This window comes from Megalops cyprinoides, chromosome 20 (assembly GCF_013368585.1).
Source record: "Megalops cyprinoides isolate fMegCyp1 chromosome 20, fMegCyp1.pri, whole genome shotgun sequence".
In the NCBI taxonomy this organism is placed as follows: Eukaryota; Metazoa; Chordata; class Actinopteri; order Elopiformes; family Megalopidae; genus Megalops; species Megalops cyprinoides.
In genome coordinates, this window is record NC_050602.1 from 12,541,462 (window position 1) to 12,557,990 (window position 16,529).

The 16,529-nt window shown below is 44.8% G+C and overlaps 3 protein-coding genes across 3 annotated transcripts; all 3 read left to right on the top strand.

The window, feature by feature from the left end:
- Nucleotides 1–3,045: 3,045 nt before the first annotated feature.
- On the top strand, nt 3,046–4,047 carry LOC118796100 (P2Y purinoceptor 13-like). The gene has a single exon (XM_036554930.1). It carries the CDS (start codon nt 3,046–3,048, stop codon nt 4,045–4,047), a length of 1,002 nt encoding a protein of 333 aa, XP_036410823.1.
- Nucleotides 4,048–6,551: 2,504 nt separating this feature from the next.
- LOC118795315 (probable G-protein coupled receptor 171) lies at nt 6,552–8,367 on the top strand. The gene is made up of 2 exons (XM_036553725.1): nt 6,552–6,626; nt 7,298–8,367. The coding sequence occupies exons 1-2, from the start codon at nt 6,591–6,593 to the stop codon at nt 8,312–8,314; spliced, it is 1,053 nt and encodes a 350-aa protein (XP_036409618.1). The 5' UTR covers nt 6,552–6,590; the 3' UTR covers nt 8,315–8,367.
- A 3,204-nt stretch (nt 8,368–11,571) lies between these two features.
- Nucleotides 11,572–15,927, top strand: LOC118796101 (glutamate-rich protein 6). The gene is made up of 9 exons (XM_036554931.1): nt 11,572–11,676; nt 12,551–12,646; nt 12,827–12,990; nt 13,544–13,611; nt 13,750–13,916; nt 14,489–14,571; nt 14,853–15,011; nt 15,300–15,522; nt 15,620–15,927. The coding sequence occupies exons 1-9, from the start codon at nt 11,572–11,574 to the stop codon at nt 15,881–15,883; spliced, it is 1,329 nt and encodes a 442-aa protein (XP_036410824.1). The 3' UTR covers nt 15,884–15,927.
- Nucleotides 15,928–16,529: the final 602 nt, after the last annotated feature.

Sequence of the window (16,529 nt, forward strand, 5' to 3'; positions counted from 1 at the left end):
TGATTTCATAGGCATCCATTTAAAATCCGCACGCAGCTTTGGTGTCCGATTTTTTTCCCACTAAAATGACACTGTCCACAGAGTTCAGTTAACAAATATGTCATATGAAAAAAATTCCATTTCCTCGCAGTACTTACAGCTGTGAACACACTTCTCAACCATTGTACTCTGCAATACCCTCCTAATCTGTTATATATTTAATGACGCAGGTCTCAAACACTTCTGGAATATCAGAAAAGACTAGGGAGGGACACTGAGGGCTGAAGGGCTGACGAAGCCTCCGTCACACCAGGCTTTGTGGGCTGAGGCAGCCCGCAAGATGGCCACACTTTTTGATTGCTCTCAGAGCAATTGGAACGGCTGAGTGAAGAAAGCCAATAAAGGGAATAACAAATAGTGAACTGGGTGCGGTCCAAATTCTTGCCAAGATGTTAATATCATCATGTCCAGTACTCACCAGCACTAACACTCCCATTCTACAGTGCTGATCAGTCACACCACACAGCTCGCCAACAGAAACCCACTACTCTGCAGTGTAAGGCATGCAGCTGTCATTCCAGAGATGGTGATGACAAACGTGTTCCTCAGTTACCAATACCTAAATCATTTCAGTTTGAGTTCATTACTGCTCATATCTCAAATACAAGGGAGACAAAGATCATTGTTACGGTCCTTACTGCTAACTAGCTCTGACTTGCAGCACTTCTTGGAACTCGTGTTACATGCCCATTCCTTCCAAGAGAAACAGGTTACATCACCCTGCTCAGTGTGTCTGCACACAGATGTGTTGGATTGAAGAAAAAGGAATGCAGACTGCAGAATGCAAAAACTTTCAGGACAGTTTTGAGCTTCAGAGGAACTGTGCTCCTCTATACTGCCAATAGAGGTCAGTGTAGTGCAAGAAAAATAATCAAGGCAGCTACTGCACGTGTTCCCTGAAAGCACATGTTGTAACATGAGTAAGGGTATTACAACGTGAACTTGCACTGTTTTGTAATTACTTTCGTAACCTAATGTGACTCCAATGATGTTGGTACCATTTAATTTAAAACATGACAACAAACTAAAAACATTCTTGCAATAAAAATGATTCAATTGTTTATCAGGCAATTACATATTCATTAAGTTTGCAGGTTTCTCAGAATGATGTCCACCATCTCAGACCTTCTGCATTGTGTCACATATTGGCCCTTTGGAGCATACAGGTCACAGCCATGGCACCAACGTCACATATGTGAAAGAGGTCCACAGCGCCGTAAGTGAGCTCATAACCTCTGTTCTCGTCATAAAGCAAAAGTCTATATCACCAACGTTGTTACAAGTTTAGCTAAAGACACTTTGCCCCTTGCTCCATAGGTAACACCGCTAGCTAACAAAGTCTCATGGGGTGACATCACTGCTAAAACTGCTTCACTACCTGCTCCCCTACCAGCTCTACACAGGGCTCAAACAGACTACTACTTTCAGCACTGCAGCACAGTGTGTAAACAAATGACAGCACTGCAGTGTTGGGTGTTATTTACTCCCTACTCCTGGTGGGATTCCTTCAGGGGAGTAGAGCGGTCTAAGAATCACAAGTCCTAGACACAAAAACTTCCTTTACAAGAAGAATACTTTGATGCACTCCTAAGAGACATACATCTTCAAAACCTGGTATTCTCTGAGAGAATACCAGGTTATAAAATAATGAGAAGTGCAAAAACAATAAATTAATGTGGCAAATTAAATCATTGTAACAAGAAATGACAAAACAATTGACAAGAAATTCCCACTCAGGACTAATGTACCCATGGCATCTTTGGGGGTTCTGAATGCCAGCTGCCTGGCATGTTATTTCTAACACAATTGGCTAGCCTTCCACAATCCCCTAAAGACAAAGGAATAACAGTTATTGTGGAGCATATTTGCCTATTACAGTACATTTGCATGCTATTATAATATTGTTATATAAACACAATGGTTTAAAAGTGCATGCAGCACAGATGAATATCAGGTTTAAGTCAGGAAATGGAACAGTTCCTGGTGGTTGCAGAGGGAGGACATTATTTATCGTAAACCATGAGTCAGTGAACCAACCAGTTGGTGTTAGATTAGAACAAACATTAGTGTAATTTGGGTGAAATCAAAAGAGAAAATTGTATGTTTCATCGTGTGCTTCACAATGTGGGTGAGTGCTTGCTGTGAATTCTGTTGACTATAGACTTAAGTATAAACTAATTAAAAAGGGTGAAATATTCAACTGGTGCATTCATTTAGTTACACTGATGTGCAACAGCTTATTCAACTTCATATGGAATTGACTGTAAAAGATGAAAGTTGGATGTGGAATTTGTTGAGGCTTTTAATTAATGTGGACACATAATATGATAAAACAATGGGTGGAGGGGAAGGGTGGCAAAATAAAAGAAGGACATTCAGTCTTATCTGCTTTCCAAAATATTCCTCATACTGTAAGTTATCCAGGGGCTCTTAATTGTGTATGAGGCATCTGTTACAATAATGCATACAATATCCACTGTTGTGTAGAATAAACACACATTTGAATTTAATTCAACCACAAGCATGGAAAAATTATTTCACAGTGAATATGCAGGGACTGAAGACAATTCAAATAAAAGAATACAAGCTGAAAAAGAACTGCCAATTGGTAAAAGTCATGAATCACGAAATTTAGGAATTTCATAAGTAATTATTTATATACTAGGCATTAATGAGGCATGAATAACAGGAGGTTTTTTGAAGAAGTGCACTGTATCTTTAGGAGGCATAGAAATGAATTAATGTTCTTGCAAACATAAGGTCCCACAACTGATAAAACCCAGAACAAAACAGTGCAGACCAAATGAATGACATCTTATCCTTGAATTAGATGCATTGCAATAACTAAAACAGGCACTCTGGATGAAAGGAGCATCCCATACTTTTTAAAGAAATATTGATTGAAAGTATTGAATCTTGAGTGTATTGATACAGCTCATAGACATATTAAGATTTAAAAATTTATGTTTTTATATGCTGCTTTTCAAGGTTGATGGCAGTGCTACCATGATCCCTCATCCAGGTGTATTGTTCTCCTCATCTCCACAAGACTGTGACATCAATGAGAAGGTGATGGCTCTGACCTTCCTTTGTCTCTACATCATGTTGTTCATTCCTGCTCTCCTTCTTAACGGCGCGGCAGCTTGGGTCTCGCTCCACATTCCTGCCAAATCCACCTTCATACTTTACCTGAAGAACCTCATCGCCACCGACCTGCTCACTACCCTGACCATCCCTCTTATGGCCTCCGCCGACCTGCCCGGGGTGCCGAAGGAGCTGAAGGCCTTCGCCTGCCGATACTCCGACGTTCTCTTCTACTTCTCCATGTACATCAACATCCTGCTGATGGGGCTTATCAGCCTGGACCGCTTCTTCAAGATCGTCCAGCCCTTCGGGAGGCTGCTGTGTCAGACCCTGGCCTTCGGCGCGACTCTGTCTGCCTCCATGTGGATCCTGCTATTCAGCGGCACCGTGGTTCCGACTGTCATCCTGACCAACCAGAGGCCCGCCAACGCGTCGGGGAACAACTGCATGGCCCTGAAGAGCCCCGCCGGAGTGGACGTTCACGAGTTCATCATCTTCTCCAACCAGATCATGTTCTGGGCCGTGTGCCTTCTGACTGTCTTCTGCTACGCGTGCATCGCCAAGAAGGTTCTGCAGTCTTACCGGAGCTCTGGGAGCAGCAATGACGAGGGGAGGCGCAAAACGAGAGTGCGGGTCTTCATCGTCCTGGTGGTGTTCTTCGTGTGCTTCGTGCCATACCACGCCGTACGTGTTCCCTACACGCAGCTGCAGACTAATGGTGGCCACGTCTGTAAAAAAGCATCACTGAGAATTGCCAAGAAGTTCTTCCTGTGGCTCTCCACCTCCCACGTCTGTCTGGACCCCCTAATATACATTTACCTTTGCAGACCCTTCAGAGAGAGGTTGCGGGAAATATGGCGGCCTCTGCTGTTACATCCCCAAAACAACAATGCCACCAACGATGCGAACATTGTGTTGTGTTAGGCGTGGGCAAATATGTCATTTAGTGGATGCCCTCACTGTCCCGTTTGAACATCTATTAAAATGGTTGACCTGCTCAAGTAGCCATAGACAAAGATTAGGTGGGAGCTTATGTTGACCTGACATTGGCAAACAAACTGGTTTTCACCAAACAGGTGAATGCATTTTGCCAGAATCCTGTGCAGGATGCTCTGTGAATAGCTTGATTTGTTTGCTTCATCCTGTGGTTTTTGATTACTCCATACTGGTCCCTCTCACTTCCCACAAGATAAAAAGTTCACGGTAATATCATGTCATAACAGTGCCGTGCACATAAACTCAGTTTGCCATCATGAGATAAATTAATGATAAACTTTCCAAACCCAGAGTTTTTTTTATTGTTTGGCATCACTGTATGTCACTGATTCTCAGTCCTGCTCCTGGGGCCCCCCCTGCTCTGCACGTTTTCCATCTTTCCCTGCTCTACCTACCTGACTGAACTCATCAGTGGCACTTTTGATTAGCTGAGCACACCTGATTTAATCAAGAGCATGTTAGTCATTTCAATCAGGTGTGTTTGGAGCAAAGATAGATAGAAGATATGCAGGACAGGGGGGCTCCAGGAGTAAGATTGAGAAACACTGCTGTATGTGGTGCTGGATGTGTGTGTGTATGTAAGTGAAGAGCTTCTTTTTCCTTCACAATTAAGGTATGATTGCAGGTGCTGTTAACAAAATAAAATGTGGCACTCTGGTATCCACCTAGCCATGAGCCATACTGGTCTCCCAAGAACATCTGTGGAACGTGCTGCACATTTAGGCACTGGGTGTCATGTATTTAAAGGATTCTGCACTGTTAGATATCATTGTATCGTTGACTTGATTGTCAGAGAAATTGCACAGGTGTGTACATCAATAATTCATAAGCATGCTTGTGGCAAACTGAATTCAACAGTCATGATAATGAAGTTGGCATGTCTGATGAGGTACCTGAAAACACACTTGATGTGCTTGCTTTGAAGGAAAGCCAAAAGGAAGTATATGAAACTGAGATTAGATGTTATGTTGCATATTCGGCATATTTATATCCATTTGTATAACAAACATTTGTTTCAAAATAAGAAGATGCAAAGTATCAACCTTTGGTAGGCACAATAACAGGACTTGGCCCAGGTTTGATCCCAGCCCTGTTATCTGCTCAGGACGATCGGGAGCCCACAGCAGCAGAACAAACTGTCTTTGCTCCAAATGGCTTCAGGTGTTCCAGCAGGGGTTGCACGCCTCACTGCTCTCGGGAACCCTTTGACTCATCAGGTGCTTGTATGTTGCTCCGATGACATCAGTGAGAAACACTGGATGACTTGCTGCGTGAAACATAGTCGCAATTGCCAACCACGGAGTACAGCGGTTGTCATGGCGAGATGAGTCTAATATATCCATCCGGGAGGATGGTGGGGGGGGGGGGGGTGTGTGTGTTTGTGTGTGCATTTGTGTTTGCAGGGAAGGGGGGTTCCTGACCTGCCAATCAGGCACTATCTGTCCTTCTCTGTATGGTGCCCCTGTATGATATGGGTGCATGTGACTTCCTCTTTTGGCATCCGCTCTCTCTACAAAGGCCATATTTACAGAGCAACAAACCAGTAAGCCAGCAAGAAAAAGTATTTCCTGTTCAGTTTTATTTGCAATCCTCTTCTTTTAGCATTCACATGTTCTTTTTTATTTTATACACTGTCTCTTACCCATTTGAAACAATATTTTGAATTCTGAATCATTGGAGGTTCTCCAAGTAATTACTATACATACTATACTAATGTAACATAAGTAAAGTCATAGTGTGCTGTAATGCAAGTAAGGTTTGCTTTCTGTTTGAAAAAATATTGTGATGTAGTAAAATGGTCTGATTCAAATATTTAACCACATTCTCTTACCATACCTTATCTTAAAAGTTAAACTATTCACATCCACAGGTACATTTTACAACCAGCACAGTCTACGTGTACATTGTGGCAACTGCAACGAGATACTTCAAGGTACTAGCACTACTGGTACTACTGCTGTACTAGCAGACTGCACATACACATATTCTTCTGAGAGAATTTTTTTCCAAAAGAGATGAAAATCATCATATCTGGCAGGAGTGAAAAATCACGATTGAGATCTCTAGAGAGGAAGTCACAGACAGCGTGCTCAGACAGAGCGTTCTGGGGGCTTTTTTCCACCACAACGCTAGAGTACACAAGACAACAAAGAGAATAGTTCTCTCAATTCCATCTAGAAGAATCCATCCTCATTCTAAAAGCTTCTGATGGTAGGATATCGCACTGAACAGCGAGGCTGAGGGGGAAGGAGCAGAGGGGTCACAGCACCTCCATGACAGGGCTATGGTTCACAGTTTCATATCTGACGCTTTCATTTGTGGTTTCTGTGAGTCTGGTGGCAACGATTGGCTGAACAACGCGAAGAGTTCTTCACTCCGACAGCCAAATGACACCTCAGCTCCTGGGCTGAGTGACAGGAAACGGCAAGACACACAGAACAAGGTCGAACGCAGGTCTTTGACTTCGGTCCATGTCGAAGCCCAGCTCCTGCAGATTCCTTTGTCTGGTAGAATGTTTTTCATTTTTACTATCTTTCTCTGCCTGTCACTGTCTCTTCATGGTATCTGTCATGTTGAGAGGATAATTTTGAAAATTGTTTGTGTCTTTTCATGTGGAAGAGAGCATGAATCATTGATTGTAGGACACACCATGCATATCATCATCCTTCTATTTTCAAAGCTTGGCTTTTATCTTGTCATTTTTGCCTGTTGTATAGTCCTTTTGAGAGGTACAACTCTATGTAAAAGCTGTACAAATATTTTCACCAGTGTATCCTTACAGCTTTAACTTAACTTTCTCTATCATCACAGTAGATAGCAACCTAGGCACAAATGCCAAACAAACAATGACTTCAATAGTTAAGACTTAAGTCTCAAGACTAACGACTTCATTCCATTGATCCACTACTCTACATAGAGTAATGTAAATATTTATTGAATCAAAATATTTGCCATTGCTTGAATTAGACCAAATGTGATATAGGGATTATTCAACACCTTGCAGGTTTTATATCTGCTGTATCAATTTGTCTTATAACAAAGGTGAAATCAAACATGCACTTTAAAAAAATGACCACTTCTAATTTTCTGACTGTGATCCTGTTATGTTCTTTCAATGGTGCTCAATGGTGCATTTGCAGGCAGCTGATAATTTTGGTGTTTTTGTTATCTTGCATAGGCTACCACTTTGAACTTTGTTCAACTATCTACTGTCACCATGGAGGCCCCTAACTCAGAGGCGCCAGTCAACTGCACAGTTAACGACAACATGCTGCCCTTCACAGTCTCCTACTCGGTCATCTTCCTGATCGGCTTGGTGGGCAGCTTGGTGGCGCTGTGGGTGTTCATACAAAGCCGTGACGCCAAGAAATGCATCAGCGTCTACCTGATCAACCTCTTGACCTCAGACTTCCTGCTCACGCTGGCCCTGCCCTTCAAGATCGCTGTCAACCTCGGCGTGGCGCCTTGGGGCCTCAAGATCTTCCACTGCCAGGTCTCCGCCGTGCTCATCTACATCAACATGTACGCCTCCATCATCTTCCTCACCTTCATCAGCGCTGACCGCTACCTGCAGCTCACCCCGAGCTCGCGGTTCTTCCGCATCCAGGAGGCGGGCTTCGCCAGGATGATGTCGGCGGTGGTGTGGGCGGTGGTGCTCTTCATCATGGTGCCCAACATGGTCATCCCCATCCGGGACATCCCGGAGAAGCCACTGGTCACCTGCGCCGAGTTCAAGCAGGAGCTGGGGCTGCACTGGCACACGTTCTCCAGCTTTCTGTGCGTGGCCGTCTTCCTCAACACCTCGGTCGCTGTGCTCTGCTCCAACGCCTTTGTGCTGAGGCACCTTTGGGGGAGCCGGGGCGGCAGCGCAGAGGAGCAGGCCAGCGCCCGCCACGCTGCCCGCAGCATCGCCGTGGTGACGCTGGCCTACGTGGTGTGCTTCGTGCCATACCACGCGGTGCGCGCGCCCTACACCCTCACCCAGAACCGGGTGATCACCGACTGCTGGCTGAAGCGCCACCTCTACCTGGCCAAGGAGGCCACGCTGCTAATGGCGGTGCTGCATCTCTGCTTCGACCCCATCCTCTACTTCTACCTCTCCCACAGCTTCAGGCAAAGGGTCACAGAGGCTTTTCGGACCAAGGGGGACGCCTCCGTCCTGCCCCAAATCCCTGAAAGTCCCCCACAGCCTTGAGTCTTGGGCCTGGGCACAGACTAAATGAGTACTGCTAATGCTTGGGAGATACAACCGCCATGTCTGTGTGGAACTCTTGCTTCTCCAGGTTTGAACTCAAGCACCCAGTTATCTCAGCCTGGATCAAAGGAGGCAGGTGGATTCCACACCATCTGTAGAAATGGCAAAGGGAACCAAATTGACTGTTGACAAAAAAAAAAAACAGAAACACATATCACAAAGCACACTTTCACAGTATCCTATGAACCTGGCTGCTGAGAATTGTTTTTCAAGAAAGAGAGTTGGATGGAAAATTTCCACCTCTGCGGTGATTATTCAAGAAACACACAAATGAAAAGTGTGAAAAATGAAAAGTCTGTTTAGAAGATAAGACACCTCCAAAAAGCACGTTAAATTAAAAAAAGAAAAAACACCTTTTCCGCTGTGCTATCTTAAATCTTCAGGCGTGAGTGGTTTAAAACACAAGCTCTAGAGCCGTCAAACTTCAGCTTGTTAATCATGAACATCTGAATGGTACAACACGCAAATACATTTTCTAGCCATGACTCAATCGCAACCAAAACCTTTCGGCAATGTTTCACATGAGCTAAGGTGAAACTAATGCGAAATGTTTTGTGGGTTGATATGTGTATTGTAAAGTTATGTTCAGAGAGATGCTTCAAAGGAGCACCTGCTCCTTCTACCTCAGACTGAGGAAGTAAGTTTTGAAAAGTACTTTCGGTCTCAGTCTCACTCACCACAGCCCCCTCTGTGCTGTCATTGTAAAGGGGCCAAGCAGCTGCAGTGATAATCCAATGTGGGGAACAAATATTACACATAACAGGTCAATAAATCAATCAGGTGTAGAGACCTGAAACTATGCACAGATATTACCCTCTAGCATAACATGTATTTTCCTATTTACAAAGAGCAATAATACTGGAGGTTCAACCTAATTATCACATTAGTAAAGGCATTGATGTTTCAGCCAAATAGTATCAAGTTTGATAAATAATACATCTCTCTGGTATGCTGGCTGTTCTAAAGAAGAGTTCCTCACTTCAGATTTGTAATAGGTTGTTAGCTATAGCTGATTTGTATAAACTCATAGTCTGTAGTCACATGAACAGCAATGGAGGTTTGATGGCTCTGTCATTACATATGATGTCACAGCAGTACTGAGTATTTTATTTGAAATGTTTTTAAATGAGTAATGTATTTATGAGACATATTTTTGTCATTTACACTAACTTGTATCTTTTGTCATTCAAAGTGGACCAGGCAAACAGTTTTCACACACCCCACTGACTGCTGGACTCTTTGAATACAGGATATGTGTATTGTCATCAAACGGCCTGTTCCTTGATTGGTATTGATAGTGAAGCTATGATTTTGTGCTTGGCCTCTGTAATCACTGCTAGCAGCTATATTTCATTTTATGTCTGTTCTGCTAATGTACACTCCAATAAACATTTTTTTTTATTTAACTTTGCAGTTATGTCAATTGAATCATGCTGAATTATATAAGTATGTTCACAATCCACATAGAGTTTCAGTCTATATATTGGTGAAGTCAGCTGTTGTTTGCTCTTTTTTGGCTATTTTTAAGGAAAAACTCAGTTATGATCAATTAAATGGACAGGAATTAGTTGAGGAAAACAGTGAAACTGAGGGGGGTGGTTTCACCCATGCACTAGGTTCAGGGTAATGCTCTTACCAACACTCCACTGCGACAACTGTACCCTAAACCCGGTGCACGGGTGAAACTGCCCACTTGCACTCACACTACCATGAAAAACCTTTCTCTGTTTGAACCAAGGCTCTTTGTCTTTGAGCAGCGTGCGGTCTGCATTCCAGTTGTTGGCCATTAGAAACAGAAAACTCTTAACACGCCTCCATCTCCAAGGAGACCGTCAACACTATAGCTGGATAGTACCCACACAAGCCTAGCTCCTGACCAGCATTAAACAAGTGCAGAAGGAATTCAAGTATCTTACACACAAAGACACACACACACATACTGCCTCTGTCAGCATTGAATTGAGATTGGTGAGTAGGGAGCAGAACAGACAGAGCTGGGAGTAGGAGAGTAAATCTGGATGGTCTCTCTGATTGGATGGTCTCTCTCTGGAAGGTCTCTCTCAGGACAGCAACGAGGGGAACACAGACTGGTCCCCCAGGGACAGGGAATGGAGGAGGAAGAAGCAGGAATTTCTCGAGCAGTACATTCTGAGGCCAACAATGATGATGTCACAACACAGTCCAGCACAAGAGATCAGGGAGGAACATCAGTGCAACATACACCGCCAGCAGCAGGTATGAGAGCTGGTGTGTGATGTGAAGAATGTGAAGGCCTGACGATGTAACTGAGGAAGTGGCGAGTTTGGTTTGCATTAGGATTGCAATCATTTGTAAGGAATGAATAAAATTCATTAATTAATGATATTTATTACCATTTATTACCATTAATCTTCATAATCATGTGATTTATTTATTATCTAAGCTTCAGGTCAGACTGTTCATGTATAGTAGACATTTTAGAATAATAGTAAAGACATCAAAACTATGAAATAACACAAATGGAATTAGGCAGTGACCAAAAAAGTGTTAAACAATTATCATATTTTAGATTCTTCAAAGTAGCCAAAAATATTTCTTAAAAATAAATTTTTTGGAAAGAAATTCATATGTAGGCATTAACTTCACTATTTATATTTGTATGCTTGAAACAAGTTTCATGCACTTAAGCATAGTTTTTAAATCAAAATGTTTTTGAATGAATGTTTCCTATTATCTTATTCAGCTGTGTCCAATGTATTTAGGTGTCTGATATTTTTGGAACTATGTTGCTCTCTACGGATGTCTCCCACTTGCAGACCTCACCACCTTTCACAAAGAGGTGGTTTGTTTGTGTGTTATGCGTCTCCAGATACCATATCCTTGTGCACTCATCAAGAACTGAGAGAAATCTGCTCTTCTATGAAAAATCAAGTAAGGATACTATGGGATTCAAAAATGGTGATCTGGTTTCAAACCATGTGGGAAATGGCACGCTAGTGCTACATGGGTGTGCTAACGGCTCTAACATAGATATGCTTCAACTCTTAACAAAATCTTTGCTTCAGCACAATATTCTAAAATTCTAGCCAATATTCCATATTCCCAGTCAGTTTTGGGGTAATGACACAGAGCATTTGCATCCATTTGCAGATGTTCTCCGTCTGACTGTGTCTGCCTGCTTCTGCCTGTCTCCATTTGTCTGCCTGCCTGTGTAGCAGATGCCGGAGTCCCCCCTGACTCCCCAGCTCAGAATGCCAGCCATTCTGAGGTTCCGCCAGGAGTCCCAGGACCAAGTGCCAGATCCACGGAGCGTCCTGCCTCAGGTATCCCTCACATCCTCTCCACTTACATTACATTACATTACATTACATTACAATACATTCATTTAGCAGACACTCTTACTCAGTGGCACTTCCCGCACAAAAGAACATAAGTGTATACATTGAAGCTGAATGAGTAACAGTGTCAAACCAGGCTAACAACACTCCCAGACCAGTGAGTCAGCATAACACTATTCTAGCCCTACCCCAAAGTTAACCTGACTCAACAAGAGAGGCCAAGTATGCTACCATGCATCAGTTACTAGATCACAGAATCACATTGCGATACTACACGTAAAATAAACAGCAAGTACTAGAAGCAGCAGGTGTTTGGGGGCGTTGATTGAGGTGGAACCGAAATGCAATCTGAAGGGTGGGTCTTTAGTCTGTGTTGGAAGATGGCCAGTGATTCCGCTGTCCTGAACCCCATGGGGAGTTCATTCCACCACTGAGGGACCAGTAGAGACAGGGACAGTGTCTGAGATCACTTCTCTCCTCACAGCAAGAGACAGAGATGCAGTCACTTGACCCCCCGTCAGCCATCCGCAGGACATGAGGCAGCAACCTCCAACCACTCTCTCACTGACCTCTGCTGGCCCTCGTCAATTTTCAGTGAAACAGTTAGACTATAAGGGTCAGTCAACCCAGCCTTGTACTGGCAGTGAGTGATAATATCACTGCAGGAAGTGAGTACAACATAGCACCATCACACTGTTAGGGAGTGTTTGGCTAATCTGGTGACTTTGTTTCTGTTAGCCACAACATCACATGCTGTTTTGGCGAACTAAATCTATACAACGCCTCCCAATGTCAAGGCCAGCACTGACTGATGATGTCACTGTTGCTGGACTTTCCATGTTGTTCCTCCCAACGCCAGCACATTGGAGACTCAGCTGCACTGTGTGAGTTCTGTGGAGAGGCAGGGAGGCCTTTCCCCGACATCAGCAACCTGAGCTCGACAGCAGGACTGGAGGTGAGTCAACACGCGCAGAGCAACAGGCACATTGGCGCAGGAGGACTCAGTATGAGGCAGGGCCATGACTTCCTGGAAACCGGAGCTGTTTACTTGGTAATCCCTGTCACTCAAACCACAGCCCCTTTCCAGGAACACATGCCTATGGTGAGCGCGTTCTTGTCTGACCCCCTCTGGCAGTTCTGCTGCTCCCAGGCCCGGCATCTGGTCGAGGCTCTGGTCCAGGAGTGGAGGCTGTTGCTGGAGATGCTGGGTCAGGGGGATGACAGGGTTCTCGGCGCCGCTCACCCCCCCACCGAGGAGGAGGAGGTACAGCACAAAGCTTTGGAGAGGGAGGAGCGCAGGTGAGCAGGTGGGGCTGGAGAAAGGGGGGGGGGGGGGAGTAATTGTGTCATGGTTACGCTATTATTCAACATTTATCTCTTTGACAGACTCAATTAGGCTTTCACTAACAAACCATAATGGTAAATCTGTGCAAATAAATAAGTTTTGCCTTGGCTATATTTTGCCATCAATGCAGGACCAGCCATTGCATCACATCATTGCCATTTAGAAGACACTCTTATACAGAGCATCTACATAGTTTACCATTTTCACATGTTATCAATTTATATATCTGCATATTTACTGAGGCAATTGTGGGTTAAGTACCTTATCTAAGGGTACAACAGCAATGCCCCAGTTGGGAATCAAATCTGCAACGTTTCGGTTATGAGCCCTGCTCTTTACTGCTATGCTACACTGTCGCCCAGGGCTAGGGCTAGGGCCTTTGCTTAGGGCTAAATCGAACCTTAAGCAACAGGCTGATGAAAGCTGAGGCTGATCTAGGGTCAGTGCTTCAGAAGAGAGTCTGTCCTCACCGCTCTCTTGTCTCTGTGATTGTGACCACATCCTCAGACAGCAGGAGAGGGACCTGGAGCAGTACTACCAGGCAGCCAACTCCACCATCTTGCCGGCAGACAGCAGTGAGTGCCGTCAGGCGTCGCCACCATATCTTCCCAAACACCCTGCAGATGTTTTTCAAACCAGCATCAAATATCACCACAATGAACAGAACTCTGTGACATGACGTGTCATGGGGCTCTTTCCTGTCACTCACACAGGCACACCCCAAACGAAGACCATCAGCTTCCAGCTCTCCAGCTGTTTGCCCCAGGAGGTGGGCAGGGAGCTCTCTCAGGACTCTAAGATGGAGGAGGACCTTGAGTCTAGGGAGGGGCATGTCCTCGCAGGCCCAGGGGTGTTCGGGTTCGGCATAACACACAAGAAGGTACCAAAAGACGCAATGCATGAATCTGCCTTCAACAGCCACCACTTCCCTCTTTAGCTGTGACTGGCTGTCCTACAGTGGGCAAAACTTTATTTTTTCCACACACATGCACTCAGGTTTTACTGGATATTCAATGCAGAAGAGGTGTGAGCAGCAGTTTGAAGCAGTAAACACTGCACTCAAGCTGGGACTAGCAAGTGAGGCTTTATGAAGCAAATGAGTACAGCTGTCATGGTGAATGACACAGAGATGTGATTGGATCAATTTGGTACATGTCTGACAGAACAGTACAACTCTGAGCATTGCGTTGCTCATAAAGCTTCATTGCAGGACTCCAAAACTGTGAGGCATGGGTTTAAATCCTGGCTGCAACGGTTGCCCCCCTTAGTATAACAATTCATCACAATAAGACTAGCAAAAAGATTTAAGATGTGTAAATGCCACTATTTGAATTGGAAGCCACCTTTAATGTGACTGTGTGCCAAGCAAATAATTCCAGTTCATAACATCATAATTAATATCTAAACAGATGCAGGGTTATCTTTTTTGGGCATTGTTTGCCTTTTTCACAGGACAGCAAAGGGTTCAGGGAGAAATACTATTCCCATGGAAACAAGTTTCTCACAGTGTTTCCTGACGGCTCCACACAAGTGTTGTATCCTTTTGAACCCTGAGCTGAGCTGGCATGCCTACAATAATGTGCTTTCAATTAAACAATCAACTGTGTCTGCTGAGGCTTTCAGTTAAGTGAGTGGACTAATAATAATAATAATAATAATAATGTACTAGCACATTAGTATGTATTTGTGTAATATATTAGCATTACCTGGGCAGTACAAGTCAGTACATCTTGCTAACTCTCAGCATTGGGAAACCACTAGTTTACTAGCATTGTAGTCTGCATGTTTGTTGCTGTCCTTATCACCATGGCTACAGCTATCCCTCTGGTCAGCTGGCCTTGCTCATCGCCGTTGGAGACGGCCAGGAAGATATGGTCTGCATCGTGCAGGATGACCACGTGCCCGTGCCGCCCATACGAGCCCTGTTCCAATCCAACGGCAGGGCCACCTGCTACCACAGCAACGGCAGCATCTGGTGGGGTCCTGCCTTCATGCCCTCTCTCTCACTGTGTAATGGTTTATCAGCAGAAACAATGCTAGACAATGCATCACACCGTCTTTGAGATAAGCCCTGTCTCGTGGGTAGTTACTACAACAGTGTGGTGTGTCTGTGTCTGTGACGGCTCTGCTTCCTGTACCTCAGAGCCACAGCTTAAGCATAAACTCTGTTTGACTAAGGGTCCAGTATCTCTGTGCTCTCTGAGTGTTTTAATTTGCTGTGTGGTGCAGACACAAGCACTCTCCATTTCTCTGTGCTGCACAGGGTGAGCATAGACATATCAGGGGGGCAGTGTTTGGACGAGAGGGGGGCGCGAACCAGACGGTGGCGCTGGGGTGAGCACCAGGACACCCCCACGCCCCTCCGGCCCCTCTTCCTGTCCCTCAACCAGAGCGTCGGGGTGCGTGTGCTGGGGCAGGAGAGGATGTTTGTGACCTTCCTCGCCAGGGGCTGCCAGGCCAGGTTCAGCGTGGGCAGCTGTGTGCAGGTAAGAGCGATCTACACACCCAATGCACACATGAGAGGACTTCACAGTCAATACACATTTTCTCAGCATGTGTCTGTCTTCCCTTCATCAGTTCAAGGACGCGAGCTCCTCTGTCCCCCCCAGAGGACCCTCCATTTCCAGAGAGGAAGTATTCCTCCTGGCAGGCCGGGTTGGGCTGCACCAGGCTCTGGGGCGTCTCCATCACTGCCTGCGTTTCCCCTCGAACCCGCGACTCCCGAAGGCCAGACCGGCCCCCTCCCTCGTCTCCCTGGCCAAAGCTCTGCTGGCATTGAGCCGGAGTCTGCAGATGGAGGAGAGAGACAGGGCCTTCATCCTGGCCTGTCTGCAGGACTGCCTGTGACTGCCGCCTCACCTCGGCGCTTCACCACTCTGACTGCTCCTCTGACCCACTGCAGCCAGTCACTAATCAGCCACTTCAATGTTAACTTCCTCCAGAGATATGCACAACAGAACATGACAAAGGTGTCAGAGTGGGTACACTATGTTCCAGAAAAATTTAAATAAAATTAAGGTTTTGGTGAAAATATGTCATTATATAATTATATATGAGGGCATAATACTAATCTAGGCACCTAATGCACTACATTTATAAATTTAATATTATTTGAACCATTTCAATGTCCATATCATGTACAGTACCTGCCGATGTAAAAATAAATAGCATTCCTATTATTTTCCTGAATCTAAGAAATGTATGCTCCATTTTCCACAACCTAGAACTACTATAATCCCATGATCCTTTGCTCACTGTATGACATCTGTCTTCAAGAGGCATGTATTCTTTCATCTAGTACAGAGTTAGTGTAGATACTTCTTGTCCATCACAACTGATGTTGGATGTAAATTAAATGATCACTCAAAGCTGTTGGGGTGAGACAGGCTGATCTTAGATCAGTTTTTCACAAACAAGGGCAGCAAGTGGTGCCCAAGGTGCACCAGCACCTGGGTGTTTTCGGGGTTTGCCTTCATCAGTCTTCAGTCCTAAG